This window comes from Tupaia chinensis, unplaced genomic scaffold, assembly GCF_000334495.1.
Source record: "Tupaia chinensis unplaced genomic scaffold, TupChi_1.0 Scaffold144982_1, whole genome shotgun sequence".
Classification (NCBI taxonomy): domain Eukaryota; kingdom Metazoa; phylum Chordata; class Mammalia; order Scandentia; family Tupaiidae; genus Tupaia; species Tupaia belangeri.
Window position 1 is genome coordinate 1,556,225 of NW_006204841.1, and position 16,380 is coordinate 1,572,604.

Consider the following 16,380-nt stretch of genomic DNA (forward strand, 5'->3'; position numbering starts at 1 on the left):
GTTTTCCACTGGAATTTGGTCTGACGACTTAGTGGGAAGGGGGTTGGGAATGGGAAGGAGGTAGGAGAGTGTGTGTGACATATCCAAGAGCTCCCAACAATTGGTAGAAAACACGGGATTACAAGAAGTTCATGGCTCTGGGAACCAGCAGGGGCTTCAGATTCCCACATGGCCAACTGCAGTTTGAGTCACAGGTCTGGTGGCTTGCTTTTTTATTGTCTCTCTCTCTGATTAAAATAATAATAATAAATAAAATTATTTTTTTTTCTTTTTAAGAGGTTTTTGGGGACCAGCAGTTGGTGTAATGGCTATGTCGCTGGACTCCCATGTAGTCGACTGGGGTTCGAGTCCTGGACCTGGTGGCTTAAACTTATGCTGCGTGTATGTGCATGTGTGCCCAAGATCCTGAGAAGAAAATGGAAAAGGGATTGCGGCATGGCCATCCCCCCTGGGGGGTGATTTCTTGCTTTCTGTCTCTCTATGTCTTTCTGGTGTGCACACGTGCCCTATAGCTAGCAAAAGCCTCTCCAAAAAAGAGAGAAGAAAAGAAACAGTCAGGCCAGGATTTGAACTGTGACTGGCCATGTGGGATCTGGCTCTGGGACTCTGCTATGGAGCCCCTGAACAGTTTAAGGAGACCAATTGTTAATGTCTTTAAAAAGGGCGAGTGGGGAACTTTACTATATTTAATACAGTTTCAGTGTGTATCGTTATGTCCGATACAGGTAACATCCAGTCACGTAGCCACGTTTGCCTGTTTCTTCTTCCGCAGGTTGTACACGAGGGAAGGAGGCTTCTTGGGTTTATAGGCCACGCTTCCCCTGATGCGCTCTCCTTTGACGTTAACGATGTGTGGCAAGAGCGGGGGCCGGACCGTCAGCACTGTTCCCTGAGGTGTGTAGCCTCGGAGCCGCAGTCTGTCCTTGAAACGAGGTGTTACCGCAACCCAACCTACGCAGGCGTGTGACAGAGCACATAATGCTGTTAGCCTTCGTTGTGGAGACACCACACCCCACCCAAAATGAACACCACACGAAGCTCCTGCCCTCCTTCACTCAGTTTACCTTTTTAAAAGCACGATACAATGCACCTGGGGAAAGTACCAACTTATCTCCAGGAAGGCTGGGAACAGAGTACCTAAGTCTCACCATAATCGGCTCATGTCACCCAGCACATCTCTGTAAACACACTGTTGTCAGCGGGGCTGCTTCGTTTGCTTTTTAAAGTGCGCTGGTGCAGTTTACAGTACCTGCAGAGGAGAACTTGATGTCGGCCACGGCTTCGGAGTCCCCAAGGCCTTCCTTTAGTTTAATGTCTTCAGCAACCAGAGGGGGAAATCCTGCCATTCGCTCTTCTCCACCCGTTGGAACCTTCCAGAGAGATGAGATGCAGATGTGTGGAAGTGCAGATTCAACCTCCGCAACTCCAACACCAAGTAAACCGCTGATGGAGGCAGATGTCTTCATGAACCAGAAGTCACCGAGGGCCAGCAGGTGGTGTGGAGGCTAAGGTGGCTGGATCTCACACAGCTGACTGTGTGGTTCAAGTCCTGGATTCTGCAGCTTGAATATCATGCCGGGTGCATGTGCATGTGTGCTCAAAATTCTAAGAGGAGAGCAGAGAAGGGACTGTGGTGTGGCCATCCCCCCAGGGGGTGATTTCCCACTTTCCTCTCTTTGCCCCTGGCCAGTGAGTGTAGACAGTCTATAGTAAAATAATTTTAAAAAGTAACTACAGGGGCCGGCAGGTGGCATGGTGGTTAAAGGGCACTGGGCTCCCACGTGGTCGACTATGGTTGGAGTCCCGGACCTGGTGGTTTGCTCTCTCACCCTCTTTCTCTCACTCATTTTGCCTCTATGTGGTCAAATTTAAAGAAATAGATAGATAAAAGTTAAATAAAATAATTCTTTAAAAAAAAGTAACAGCAAAATATTGATCTATTTATTAATCTCTCTTGTGTTTGGCACTAGAGACACGAAGACAGATATTACAGTATGGTCCCTGCCCCCAGGGAGATCACGAGGAATAAATAAGATGTACACAAATACGAGGTGAGGAACGTGAGGAGGCCTCCATAAAACACCATGGCCGTGCAGGAAGGAGGGGTGAGCGTTTCAGTCGGGGAAACGTGAGCGGAGCTGCTCCCCAGGGCTGGGTGGCGGTGCAGGGGATGCAGCAGTCTGTGACAGACCCGCGGGGAAGGCACATGTGTGAGACCTCTGAGTACACGGGGGGAGGGGTGTGTGTGTGTGTGTGTGTGTGTGTGTGCCAGTGTCCGCAATCCGGCCTGGCCAACGCTAAGGGTGGAATATGGCTTGGAGAACTGGAGAACTACTGGAAGGACTTGTGGGTCTTGCTCAGGGAAGAAATAAATTAACTTAAAAAAAAAAAAAAGCAGCATACATATGAGTAGTATTTTGGGAAATGGTGTGAAGTTACTCAGTAGAAAAATATTGTACAGGAACCAGCAGTTAGCGAAATGGCTATGTCGCTGGACTCCCACATAGTCAACCGCGGTTTGAGTCCCGGACCTGGTGGCTTAAACTCACGCCAGGAGCGTGTGCGTGTGTGCCCAAGATCCCGAGAGGAGAATGGAGGAGAAGGGATTGCGGCATGGCCATCCCCCCTGGGGGGTGATTTCCTGCTTTCTGTCTCTCTGTCTCTCTCTGTCTGTATGGCGAGTGCATGCGCCCTATAGCAAAAACCTCTCCAGAAAAAAAGAAAAAGAAAAATATTGTACAAACAAAACCTGGAGGGGCTGGGAGGTGGTGTGGTGGTTAAGGGTGCTGGACTCCCATATGGCCAACCATGGTTCGAGTCTTGGACCTGGCGGCTTGCTTTCTCACTTTCTTTCTCACTCTGTCCCTATCTGATCAAATTTAAATAAATAAATAAAGTTCAATAAATAATTTTTAAAAATTCTTAAAAAAACCCCAAAACCAAAAACCAAAATAACTGGAAAAAGGACTTTCATCGTCCAGAGTGTGGTTGTGTGTGTGTGTTAGTGATGAGGCTGTCAGCAGTCTGGACTTCCTCAGTGATGTGGAACTGCCACAGGATTAGAAAAGGAGAGAAATCAGAATACGCAAAGAATAACAATGGAGTTGTAGGTGGTGTGGTTAAGGCTTTGGACTCCCACATGGCCAACCATGGTTTGACTCGCAGACCCAACAGCTTGAAACTCATGCTGGACACCTGTGCATGCCCAAAAAATCCCGAGAGAAGAATAGAGGAGAAGGGATTGTGGCATGGCCACCCCTATAGGGGTGATTTCTCACTTTCTGTCTGTTTCTATCTCATTGGCAAGCACATGTGCCCTATAGCAAGAATCTCTCTCTAGAAAAAAAACAAAACAAAACAGGGGACCAGCAGGTGGCATAGTGGTTAAGGTGCTGGACACTCCCACATGGCCGACCACAGTTCGAGTACCAGAGCTGGTAGCTCGCTTTCTCACTCTCTCTCTCTCTGGTCAAATTAAAATAAATGAATGAATAAATAAAATAAATAAATAAATAAATAAATAAATAAAGTAAAAAGAAAAAGAGGTTGTCTTTCCTGTAAGCCTCAAGTTGTCTTTTAATGTGTGTGCTACTTTTTCATCTAAAAAGTGAACGAATACAAGTAGGAGAACTTTTACTGCAGGAAACTGGACAGAGCCCATACTGCTGGTTGCGTTTGTGCGCTTACCCCGCCTGCAAATTTTAGTGTCTGGGATATTAAAATTTTCTTTTGAAGATCTCAGTTACTTTTTACTACTCTTGTCTGTTTGTTTTAGAGAGAGAGATCTTTGCTATAGAGTGCATGTGCTCGCAGAAGAGACAGAGAGACGGAAGGCGAGAAATCACTCCCCAGGGATGGCCATGCTGCAATCCCTTCTCCCCTATTCTCCTCTCGGGATTTTAGGCACACATGCACACGTGCCCGGCGTGATTTTTAAGCTGCTGGGCCCGGGTCTTGAACGGTGGTCGGCCATATAGGGGTCTAGCACCTTAAACACTGCTGGCCCCCCAACGGAGGCGTTCTTCAGAGAGCCTCGGGCCGTCAGCGTGTGTTAGCCGTAGCCGTGCGGGCGTGGCGCTATGAGGTCGTACCTGGAGTAATGTGTGTCCCGCGTGCTTCTGATACACAGCATCCGCCCTGTCCAAGGAGGTAACGTGCACGGGGAGCGCGTTGGAAGCCACGACCGTAAACCAGGCCGACTGATCCCCCTGAGGAAAGGAAGAAGTTACTGACACGATGAACTCTACCACACACTCAAGATAAGGTGTAATCCATGGCTGCGAACCGGAACTGGTGGGACGGCAGCTGTAATTAAGGGACAGGGTCTCCCCCACACACTCAAGACGGGCCCTCGCTACGTGGTGATCCTGCCGCCTCGGCCTCCTGCAGGGCTGGGACTATAGGCTTGCGCCACAGTGGATGGCTTTTCGGGTGGGCACGGGAGTGAACTCGGGCTTCCCTTGTGGCCTCAGCCTGCTAAAAAGCAGCGTTAACCAATGTGCACTACTGTGGCTGGGCCACTGAAAACTAGGGCATGATATGGAAGCAGTACATTTTAACAATTCACATAAAACTCTGACTATAGGCTTGTTAATGCTATTAAAACAATAACAATACAGTGGGGCCAACTGATGGCGTAGTGGTTATGCTGCTGGACTCCTGCATGGCCGACCGTGGTTCAAATCCTGGATCCGGTACTAAGCGTCTGTGTGTGCATGCCCAAGATCTCAGGAGACTAGAGGAGTAGGGACTATACCATGGCCTGGGAGGGTTTCTCGCTTTCTCTCTGCCTCTGTCTTTGGCTCTCTCTCTCCCTGGAAAATGCATGTGTCTATGGCAAAACCTGTAAAAAAAAAAAAATCCCAAAACCAAAAAATAATAATACATCAACTATTAGAAACAAAAAGGGAGTACCATTGACTTTAATGGTCCTTATGTAAAGTTAGACTTAAAATAGTAACATTCTCTGAACTTTAATTAAATAAATAAGGGTCTAACTGTATAAGCCTAAATTTTCTTTTTCTACCTTTGTTTGTTTCTTTCCTGTCTGTCTTACTTTCTTTCTTCCTTCTTTTTATTTTTTTAAGAGAGATTTTTGCTATAGGGAGAGATAAAAAGCAAGAAATCACCCCCCAGGGGGGATGGCCATGCTATAGTCCCCTCCATTCTCCTGTTGGGATTTTGGGCATGTGCGCACACACGCGTGGCATGAGTTTTAAGCCACTAGGTTCGGGGCTTCAGTCGCGATCGACTATGTGGGAGTCCAGCAACGTAACCACTCCGCCATCTGCTGGTTCCAAGGCTAAACCATGACAAACATAAAAATCTAAGAAATAAACTACAGCAGGGGCTCTTGAGTTGCATTCAGCATTATTGGGTACATCCAATGCACACACTGGACACGTCACTTCCCTTTTACTCCCTCACTCGAGCAAAATGAGGAGGAGCAATTCTATAAACAGTGCAAAAAGAAAACAAAAGAAAAAAGAAGAACTCCGTGGATCATGGCATATAACATGCGGAATTAATTTAGTGCATATTAACCCTAAGTGTAAAGGTGTGACCTCGTGAGTTCCATGTGAAGCGACAGTGCAGGATAAGGATAGTATCTTGTCTTCAATTCCATGGGTGGGGCACTCAACATCTCATTGAAGATGGAGTTTTCCTTTCCTTTTCTTTTTTATATTTGGAGAGATATTTGCTATAGAGCATGTGCACTTTCAAGAGCGATAGAGAGGGCAGAGGGACAGAAAGCGAGAAATCGCCCCCCCAGGTGGGAAGGCCACACCACAGTCCCTTCTCCTCCTCTCCTCCTGGGATCTTGGGCACACATACACATGCGACAGGCCTGAGTTTTAAGCTCCCGGGTCCGGGACCTGAACCACGGTCAGCTGTGTGGTAGTCCAGCAACATAAATTTCACACAATCCGCTGGTCCTAAAGATAGAGTTTCTAAGGACCTAATGTCATCCCCCCCTTTTCCTAAGTTTTTATTATGAGAATTTTCAAACATTAAAAAAAAGTCTATCAAACCCCCCCACAGTCATAACTCAGTTCCCAACATTTTTGCCATTCTCGTCATCTACCTGTCTCCTTAAAGTAAATCTTAACGCTCAGTCAGTTGTGAATGTTGCAGACTTTTCTTACCTGGAGGAAATCTATGCGGCCTATAGCCCCCAAAAATAGGACCATCCCTGGCTTAAGCACGAAAGTTCTTGGAACAATGGAATGCGTTGGCAAAACAATATTCACTTCTTTTTCTGTTAGGAGACTTAAGATCTGTGAAGCAAAGGGTAGATGTTTATTTTAGAGAATTACTTTTTAAGAAAATGAATGATTTCATTTTATTTATTATTGTTGTTAGTTTTTAAAATTTGCTATAGAGCATATGCACTCATGGGAGACAGAGAAAGCAAGCTGCCAGGTTCAGGACTCGAACTGTGGTTGGCCATGTGGTAGTTTAGCACCCCAACCCACATGCCACCCACTGGCTTTGAGAACTACTTTTATTACAGATATATAAATTATAACCTTTATAAGAGTAAAAAATTTGAGTATTATTCATTTAATTTTACTATTCTTCTTGAATTTGACCAGAGGGAGACAGAAACACACACACACACAGAAAGAAAGAGAGAGAGAGAGAGAAGTAAGCTGCCAGGTCTGGGACTTGACCCATGATCTGCCATGTGGGAATCCAGCATCTTAACCACCATGCCACCTGCCAGCCCCAAGATTAAAGAAATTTCCATACGGTTCTTTCTGTCTAAATGAATCGTGACTGACTAGTTGTTCTAGTCATTTCACGATGTAACCACCAGTAACAACAAAAAAACACTAGGTGATGAGAATTTCCAAGTCAGCAGCATCCCCTTAATTCAAAGCTGCTGTGAGTTGGAAAACAGCCGGTTTATGCCCCAGCAGAGAATAGAAGTTCTTCCCTGTGAAGGCTTCTGGGGAGGGTATTCAGCTAACAAGAGAACATGCCCACCTGTCCTGTGGTAAGTATGCGGAGTGGCTACCTCCATTCTAGGAGCAGATGAGAATCCTGAAGAATCCCTTCTCAGATTCTGGCCTATTTTTCTTCCTCCTTATTTATTTTTTCCATGAGTGAGAAAAAGAGAGAAAGAGACAGCACCCCCTACAGAGTCTTGGTGCTGCGATCTGTCCTCACCCTCGGCCAGCTGGGGATCATGGGCACCCACGTGTCCATGCACTCGGGGTCTTCAGACTCAAGCGGACCCCTCTGCATGTGCGATTGCTTCAGAGCCTCACATCTGGCGGTTACATCACGGACTGGCTCCTAAATTCTGGCCTTTCATTTCCTTATTTCTCCCAAATGAGAGAAAGTTGCTTCTAAGAGTCCCTGGGACCAGCAGGTGGCATGGTGGCTAAGGTGCTGGACACTCCCACATGGTTGACGACAGTTTGAGTCCTGGACTGGGCAGCTTGCTTTCTCACTTTCTCTCTCAATCTGTCTCTCTCTGGGCAAATTAAAATAAATAAGGAAAGAAAGAAAGAGAGAAAGAAAGAAAGGAAGAAAGAGAGAAAGTTAGTTAGTTAAATAAAATAACTCTAAAACAAACTTAAAAAATAGAAAAGATGAAGAGTCCCTAAAAAGACTAGAGAAATTATAGAAGGAAAGATAGTACAAGAGTCTGGTAAGATACAAGCAATCCCCCAATTTTTTTTTTTTTGATCTTGGGGGCACATACGCACACGTGCCCGGCGTGAGTTCTAAGCCACCGGGTCCGGGACATGAACTGTGGTCGACTATGTGGGAGTCCAGTGACATAGCCATTATGCTAACTGCTGGTTCCCAAGCAATCCAAATTTGAAGACAAAAGAAACATAATAAAGAAGGTTAAAAAAGATACAAAGGGACCAGCAGATGGCCTAATGGCTATGTCGCTGGACTCCCATGTAGTCGAATGCAGTTCAAGTCCTGGAATGGCGGTTTAAACTCGCATCGAGCGCGTGTGCGTGCGTGCCCAAGATCCTGAGAGGAGAATGGAGGAGAAGGGATTGCGGTGTGGTCATCCCCCCTGGGGGGTGAATTCTCACTTTCTCTCTCTCTCTCTGTCTTTCTGGTGAATGCATGCACCCTATAGCAAAAATCTCTCCAAAAAAAAAAAAAAAAAAAAAAAAAAGATACAAAGCTTGTAAACTTGGTTCTTCGGAAGAATAACATGGAGACAAAAATTATAAGTGATACCTAGAAGGGTGTGTGTGCCCAAAATCCCAGGAGAAGAAGGGATTGTGCCAGGCCACCCCTTTGGGAGGTGATTTTTCACTTTTCCTTCCTCTAAGAAGTGAAACAAAAAAAAAAAAAAAAAAAAAAAGAAAAACATCCATGATCTGTGATGCGGCTGTCTCCAGGCTGCACATTTGAGTCATTCAATGACTTCTGAAGAGCAAAACTTTAAATGATAAAAGAGTTGTGAGATTTAGTAAGTATCTAACAAAGTAACAAAGTAAGACACAGGTTGAATTTACCAAGACAAAACCAGTTACCATGACATAATTCAACTGGACTAAAAGGACAGACACAAGCAAGAGAAGTGGAGTTAATTCCATTCTAAAATTGTGCTCTTATGAAAGCACTTGTACAAGAAATACCATGCTCAACGTCATTCTTGAAACCAAATACAGGGGTGGGGCCAGCAGGTGACATGGTGTATGGCTGACCACAGTGTGAGTCCCGGACCTGGTGGCTTGCTTTCTTATTTCCCCTCTCTTGGGTCAAATTAACAAAAATGAATAAAATTAAATAAATAATTCTCTTAAAAAAACAAAAAAACAAATAACAACATCAACAACAAACAAATGGGCTGGCAGGTGGAGTGGTGGTTAAAGTGCTGGATTCCCCACATGACTGTCTGCTGTTCAAGCCTCAGACCTGGCAGGTTGAAAATCACACTGGGCACGTGTGCATGCATGCCCCAAATCTCAGGAGGCGAACAGAGGAGAAGAGATTGTGTCACGGCCACCCCCTGGGAGTGCTTTCTCCCTGTCCCTCTCTCTGGCTCTCTCTGGGGAGCATACGTGCTACGGCAAAATCCTTTAAAAAAAAAAGAAGAAGAAAGAAAAGCTTGGAGGAACGAGGGGAACAACAGTGGGACACGGTACTGCTGAGTACAAAGCAGGTCCGAGACCAAGGGGGTCCCCCAGAAGGTGCTGTGACCTGGCTGCAGCTAATGGTGAGTGGCTCCTAACTTCAGTCCCAGCCGATGACCTGTTTAACTTTCTTTTTTGCTGTGATTGCCAGAGGGCATGTGGGTTACCATGACATAAGAAAGGAAAGAGAGAAAGCACCCACTGATGGAGGGCAGTCACATTCTAATCTTTTTCGTCCACCCTATTGGGACTTGGGGCACGCACACACATGGGCCCAGCATGTTTTCAGGCGACCCCGAGCTGGGAGTGAAACCATGGTAGCACCTGGGATCCAGCCCCCTATGCCGAGGTTTAGCTGCTGTGCCGCCGAGCTGGCCCCTGGGTGGCCTCTTGATGGATGTGTTCCAGAGAGAATGCAAGCATATGGTAAATAGGGAGGTGGACTGAGGTGGTGTTTGTGGCTTTTAAACTTGAAACCGAGGAGCCTATCCATGTCCATCTAACCATGCTAACAACCATGATGGTAGCAGAAGCAGGCTTTAGCAGTGATGCCCTCCAAATGGAACAGAGAATTGGATGACACACAGGTTCATCCCTGAGCTACTTCTATGAACGAGTCAGAACTGAATCTCAAATGAAAGTATCTAAGCCGTCTCAGGGCCAGAAGGTCATATGGAAGTTAAGGCGGTTGGATCCCACATAGCTGACTACATGGTCCAAGTCCTGGACCTGGTGGTTTGAAAACCACTCCAGGTGTGCATACATGTGTGCCTAAAATCCTGAGAGGAGAATGGAAGAGAGGGGACTGTGGCATGGCCATCCACCATGGGAGGTGTGGGTGTGTGATTTCTCTTTGGTGAGCACATATGCCCTATAGCAAACAAACAAAGTATATAAGAGGCCTTCAAATGTTCACGAAGGGCCAGGCGCATGCCCTACTTGTCAAGGGAGTTAGGTCCCACACGGTGACCGCAGCCCCAGTGGCTTGAAAAACACACCAGATGCGCACGTGTGTCTATGTCTCCAATCCCGACAGGACGGAGAAGTGGAGAAGGAACTGTGGCATGACCGTGGCCCCTCGTGAGTGCACAACCCCTCCAGCAAGAACAAAAAGTTTATGGAAAAATGTTCAATAAAATAATTCTTAAAGAAAAAGAAAATAAAGGGGTCATCAGGCAGTGTGGTGGTTAAGGGTGCTGGACTCCCACATAGGTGACTGCGGTTCGAGTCCTGGACCTGGTGGCTTCCTTTCTCACTTTCTCTCTCTTTCTCTCACTCTGTTCCTCTCTAGTCAACTTAAAATAAATAAAAAAATTAAGTTAAATAAATAATTCTTTTTTTCTTTTGGAGAGGTGTTTGCTTTAGGGTGTGTGTGCTCGCCAGAAAGAGAGAAATAGGGAGACAGAAAGCGAGAATTCACCCCCCCAGGGGGGATGGCCACGCTGCAATCCCTTCTCCTCCATTCTCTTGGGATCTTGGGCACGCACGCACACGTGCCCAGTGTGAGTTTAAGACACCGGGTCCAGGACTCGAACTGTGGTCGACAACATGGGAGTCCAGCGACATAGCCATTACGCCAACTGCTGGTCCCGCAAAGTAAACTTTTTAAAACAAGAATATTTTAATTTAATTTATCATTATTATTATTTTTCAGTTTGTTCAGAGCAAGACAGAGAGAGAAAGTGAGAAAGTAAGCCATAGGATCTGGGACTTAGACCTCAGTCAGCCACGTGGAAGTCTAGCACCTTAACCACCACGCCACCTGCAGGAACTGCAAAGTAAATGTTTTGTTATTATTATTATTATTTTTTTTTTCCCAGAGTCACACAGAGAGAGGTAGAGGGAAAGTGAGAAAGCAAGCCACCAGGTCTGGGACTTGAACTGTGGTCGGCCATGAAGGAGTCCATTGCCTTAACCACTATACCACTTGCTGGCCCCTAAAGTAAATGTTTTGAAAAAGAAAGGAAATACGTACACAGTTTTCTTTTGTAATTCCAGGGGTGTCATAAAACCAGTGGGCATCTTTCACATCGTGTGGAGTCAGTTCTACTCGTTTGGTGGTGGGCTTGGGGACATCTGTAACAGGCTCATTTTCCATGTCAAAAGCTAGTGAATCGGCATCAAACACAAAGGCACTTTCGTCCTTCTGTTCTTCTGTATACCAGAAAGTTCTTCCAACCCTTCCTAGAACAAAGCACATTGAGGTCATTAGTCACTCCTTTACCACTTTGGTCTCTAGATAATCATGACGTTTGCCTCAAACGAGTTACTATAACCACAGTGCATGGGAATGAGATCATGGAGATACTTCAGCTTTCCCGCAAAGACAGTGCCTGTCAGATTCCTGCGACGACGGGCGTGTAGCTGGCTAAGAACACTGTGTGTGCATGTGTGTGTGTGTGTGTGTGTGTTGGGGGGGAGCCTGGGAATCAATTCCTTTTTTTGGAGTTTTTTGCTATAGAGCATGTGAGCTCTCCAGAGAGAGAGAGAAAGCGAGAAATCACCTCCCAAGGGGGATGGCCACACCACAATCCCTTCTCCTCCATTCTCCTCTTGGGATCCCGGGCATGCACGCACACGCGCCTGGTGTGATTAAGCCTCCGGGTCTGGACTCAAACTGTGGTCCACTACATGGGAGTCCAGCGACATAGCCATTACGCCAATTGCTGGTCCCTCAATCATTTTTTAAAAACTTTGCCATGTATTTGTTGGAAAGAGGCAGACTCAGAGACAGAGAGAGAGAGAGAAAGTGAGAAATCAGCCCCCCACCCCCGGGAGATGGCTATGTCGCAGCCCGCTCTCCTTCATTCTCTTCTTAGGGTTTTGGAGAGCATGTGCTGCCAGGTCCGGGACTCGAACTGCATAGTCAACCATGTGGGAACCAGCTGCCTTAACCACCATGCCACCACCTGGCCCCAAATCAAACATTTTAGTAGAGGAAGGCTGAAAGGAGATGAGAATGAGATGGGGACTGGATGGCGTCCACTACTACCAGTACTGGTCTGGCTTTGAGCAGTAGTCTTGCCTCTCAAGGGTCTTATCTTCCAGGATGAGGAAGGCGGTGTCTCCCCGCAAATCTGGCTAGCCCGACAGCTGTACTTCGGGCTGCTCAGCCGAAAATTCTGGACTGGAATCCGCAAGGGGTTCTGTGGAGGATGCTTACCTACTACGTAACCGTGCTTTTTCATGAAACGAAGCTGATTTTGTTCCTGTTCACTAAGGTCTTCTTCGGCTGTAGTTGCATCTTTTTTAAGTCTTTTTTGCCTTTCAAACATTCTGTAAGGAGTTGGGTTACAAATAGGAAACTTCAGAAGGTTTAACGTAGTACCTGAAATACCAAAGAATACATATGTGTTTAGAAAACAGATTGAAGGGAGGACATGAGGGAAAAGGGTAGAAAAGTGAGCACTAAAAAAACTTTCTGGGGCCAGCAGATAGTGTAGTGGGTGTTGGGGGGGAGCCTGGGAATCAATTCCTTTTTTTGGAGTTTTTTGCTATAGAGCATGTGAGCTCTCCAGAGAGAGAGAGAAAGCGAGAAATCACCTCCCAAGGGGGATGGCCACACCACAATCCCTTCTCCTCCATTCTCCTCTTGGGATCCCGGGCATGCACGCACACGCGCCTGGTGTGATTAAGCCTCCGGGTCTGGACTCAAACTGTGGTCCACTACATGGGAGTCCAGCGACATAGCCATTACGCCAATTGCTGGTCCCTCAATCATTTTTTAAAAACTTTGCCATGTATTTGTTGGAAAGAGGCAGACTCAGAGACAGAGAGAGAGAGAGAAAGTGAGAAATCAGCCCCCCACCCCCGGGAGATGGCTATGTCGCAGCCCGCTCTCCTTCATTCTCTTCTTAGGGTTTTGGAGAGCATGTGCTGCCAGGTCCGGGACTCGAACTGCATAGTCAACCATGTGGGAACCAGCTGCCTTAACCACCATGCCACCACCTGGCCCCAAATCAAACATTTTAGTAGAGGAAGGCTGAAAGGAGATGAGAATGAGATGGGGACTGGATGGCGTCCACTACTACCAGTACTGGTCTGGCTTTGAGCAGTAGTCTTGCCTCTCAAGGGTCTTATCTTCCAGGATGAGGAAGGCGGTGTCTCCCCGCAAATCTGGCTAGCCCGACAGCTGTACTTCGGGCTGCTCAGCCGAAAATTCTGGACTGGAATCCGCAAGGGGTTCTGTGGAGGATGCTTACCTACTACGTAACCGTGCTTTTTCATGAAACGAAGCTGATTTTGTTCCTGTTCACTAAGGTCTTCTTCGGCTGTAGTTGCATCTTTTTTAAGTCTTTTTTGCCTTTCAAACATTCTGTAAGGAGTTGGGTTACAAATAGGAAACTTCAGAAGGTTTAACGTAGTACCTGAAATACCAAAGAATACATATGTGTTTAGAAAACAGATTGAAGGGAGGACATGAGGGAAAAGGGTAGAAAAGTGAGCACTAAAAAAACTTTCTGGGGCCAGCAGATAGTGTAGTGGTTACGTTGCTGGACTCTCATGTAGTCAACCACAGTTCGAGTCTCAGACCCAGCGGCTTAAAACTCGTGCTGGGCGCCTGTGCGTGAATGCTCAAAATCTTGAGAGGAGAATGGAGGAGAAAGGACTGCAGTGTGGCCATTCCCCCTGGGGAATTTCTGACTCTTGTTTTCTGACTCTGTTTCTCTGGCTAGCACACATGCTCTATAGCAAAAATCTCTCTTAAAAACAACAACAACAACAACAACAAAACGAACGGGATGGCAGATGCCATGGTGATTAAGGGCGCTGGATTCCCACATGGCCTACCATAGTTCAAATCCCAGACCTGGCGGCTTGCTTTCTCACTTTCCTTCTCTCTCTCTCTCTTTCCATTTCTTTCTGGTCAAAATTAAAAACAAATAAAGTTAAATAAAATAATTCTTAAAAAATAAAAAGAAAAAACTTTTTCTTGTGACCAGTGGATGACATAACGGTTTTGTGGCTGGACTCCCACACAGTCAAGTGTGGTTCAAGTCCCAGACCGGGTGACTTAAAACTCCTATCAGGCACTCCCAAAACCCGGTGTGTGTGTCCAAAATCTCCAGAGGAGAGCGGAGGAGAAGGGACTGCGGTGTGCCATCCTTGCGGGGGGTGATGTCTCACTTTCCAGCTCTCTGGTGAGTGGAAGTGTCCTATAGCAAAAAATCTCTCAAAACAAAAACAAATTTTGCTTATTCATGATAAGAGTGTGCACACATACTGGAGAAAGGAGCACTGTCTACAGGACCTGCCACCCTCTCCTGCAGGATCTGGGCACTTGGGCACATGCCTCAGTGCCATCCTTGCGGGGGGTGATGTCTCACTTTCCAGCTCTCTGGTGAGTGGAAGTGTCCTATAGCAAAAAATCTCTCAAAACAAAAACAAATTTTGCTTATTCATGATAAGAGTGTGCACACATACTGGAGAAAGGAGCACTGTCTACAGGACCTGCCACCCTCTCCTGCAGGATCTGGGCACTTGGGCACATGCCTCAGTGTTTCAAGCCTACCAGGCAGGGGATCAGAACTTGGTTACCAGGCAGGATGGGTGCTTTACCACTACACCATGGAGCGGCCTCCCCCCCACCCCCCCCACCCCTGGTCTCAAAAAGAACATCTTCCATGATTGATACTGATCTATCTCATTGAACTTCTGCGGCAACTCTGTACATGCATTCCCCATTAGAAATGAGGAAACGGGCTCAGAGATTGGTTCTTAAGCTACAGTAAGATTTGAATCTAAAATCTACAGAACTCATTTCTTCCCACTCTAAAATCAGTTGGTGTATAATTCAACCAAAGTGCAAGACAGAGAACAGTTTACCAAACGAAACTAAACTCTGGCTGCAAGGGAACAATCAGAACACCTGGGGCACTAGTTTTGTTAACTTAAATGCAAACAGGGTCCTACAAGGACCCATTTTCCAAATACAGAAGTTTGGTAAAGTCACAAGTTGATAGTTCTTCTCAACGAAGCCACATATCATATTGCGTGAATTATTCTAATGTAATAGGTGTCTGTATATACCAGTCTCATGAATAAACCCAAGACGGGACGAGTAAGATGGAGGGTTGAAGCGTGACTTTCCAGGAAAACGTACAGAGAAGCAGTAAGGCACCCGGGAGATCTCAAAGAATAGGGACTTTGCTCTGCTCCCCGGAGTATCCCCAGTGGTAGCGACTGGAACGTGGGATTGCTCCACCAGTAGTTCTATCAGAAAATTTGGAAGCACTAAGTTGACAGGGGAGGTGTGACCAAAGTATGGACAGAATTTTTAAAAAGAATTATTTTACTTATTAAATTCCACTTATTATTATTTCTTTAATTTGATCAAAGACAGTGAGAAAGAGAGAAAGCAAGCCACCAGGACTAGGACTCGAACCGTGGCCCACACGCCACCTGCTTGCCCCGCATGGGCAGAATCTGTCAAGGGAAAGCGTTAAGAAACCAAGGAGGAGAGCTCAAGACACTCACCTGGCCAAGGGGAAATGGTGGCCCTATCGATGGCCTCGGCGCCCTTGGCGGTGCAGTAATCGGACTCCAGGAGCGTGTTGAAGAGAGTGGACTTGCCAGCGTTGGTGGCTCCCACCAGGTAGACGTCGCCGCGGTAGCGCCAGGAGCGCTGAAGCGAGGAGATCAATTCTTCAATCCCATAGCCTGTCTTCGCGCTGATCAACCGCACGTCCCTGACCACCGTGCGGGACTTGACCGACGAATTCGAGTTCCCCTCAGTGTCGCCTGGTCCCTCCCCACTGGAGAGCTGTGGCCCTTGGTGGCCAGGGGCCAGGAGAAGCCCGGCGCGGGCACAGTCGTTCCACAGTCGCTCCCGGAGACGCTGGCGGTAGCCGGGAGCGTCCTGGGGCAGCAGGTCCACTTTGTTGCCCAGCACGATGAGCTGCTTGGGGCCCACCAGCGCCGGGAGGTCGGGCAGCAGGGCGTCAGGCAAGTCCAGCAGGTCCACCATGTAGAGCACCAGCGCCCGCCCGGGTCGCCGCAGCGCGGCGCTCACCAGCTGCAGGTACTGCTCGCGGCTCACCTGCAGGCGCAGCGCGCGCCGGTGGTGCACCAGCAGCCAGCAGCGCAGGCACACGGTCCGCGCCAGCTCGCCGTCCTGCGAGGCGCGGAGGAACTTCTCGCTGGGCAGGTAGCCCGGCACGCCGGAGTCCTGGCAGTGCAGCTCGGCCCCGCAGCCCGAGCAGTTCAGGCCGCTGGGCGGCACCGTCGGGTCCGGGTGCCCCAAGACCGAGAGCGCCCGGCGCCT

At 47.5% G+C, this 16,380-nt stretch overlaps 1 protein-coding gene across 1 annotated transcript in view; it reads right to left on the minus strand.

Annotated features, from left to right (window-relative positions):
• Positions 1–497: 497 nt before the first annotated feature.
• NOA1 (nitric oxide associated 1) overlaps positions 498–16,380 on the minus strand; it is a gene marked incomplete in the record, with an annotated part of 16,814 nt that continues 931 nt past the window's right edge. Inside the window, 7 exon segments of the mRNA XM_014583881.2 lie at positions 498–951; positions 1,250–1,370; positions 4,092–4,208; positions 6,147–6,278; positions 11,092–11,300; positions 13,319–13,483; positions 15,594–16,377. Coding sequence (XP_014439367.1) covers positions 737–951; positions 1,250–1,370; positions 4,092–4,208; positions 6,147–6,278; positions 11,092–11,300; positions 13,319–13,483; positions 15,594–16,377 — 1,743 coding nt within the window.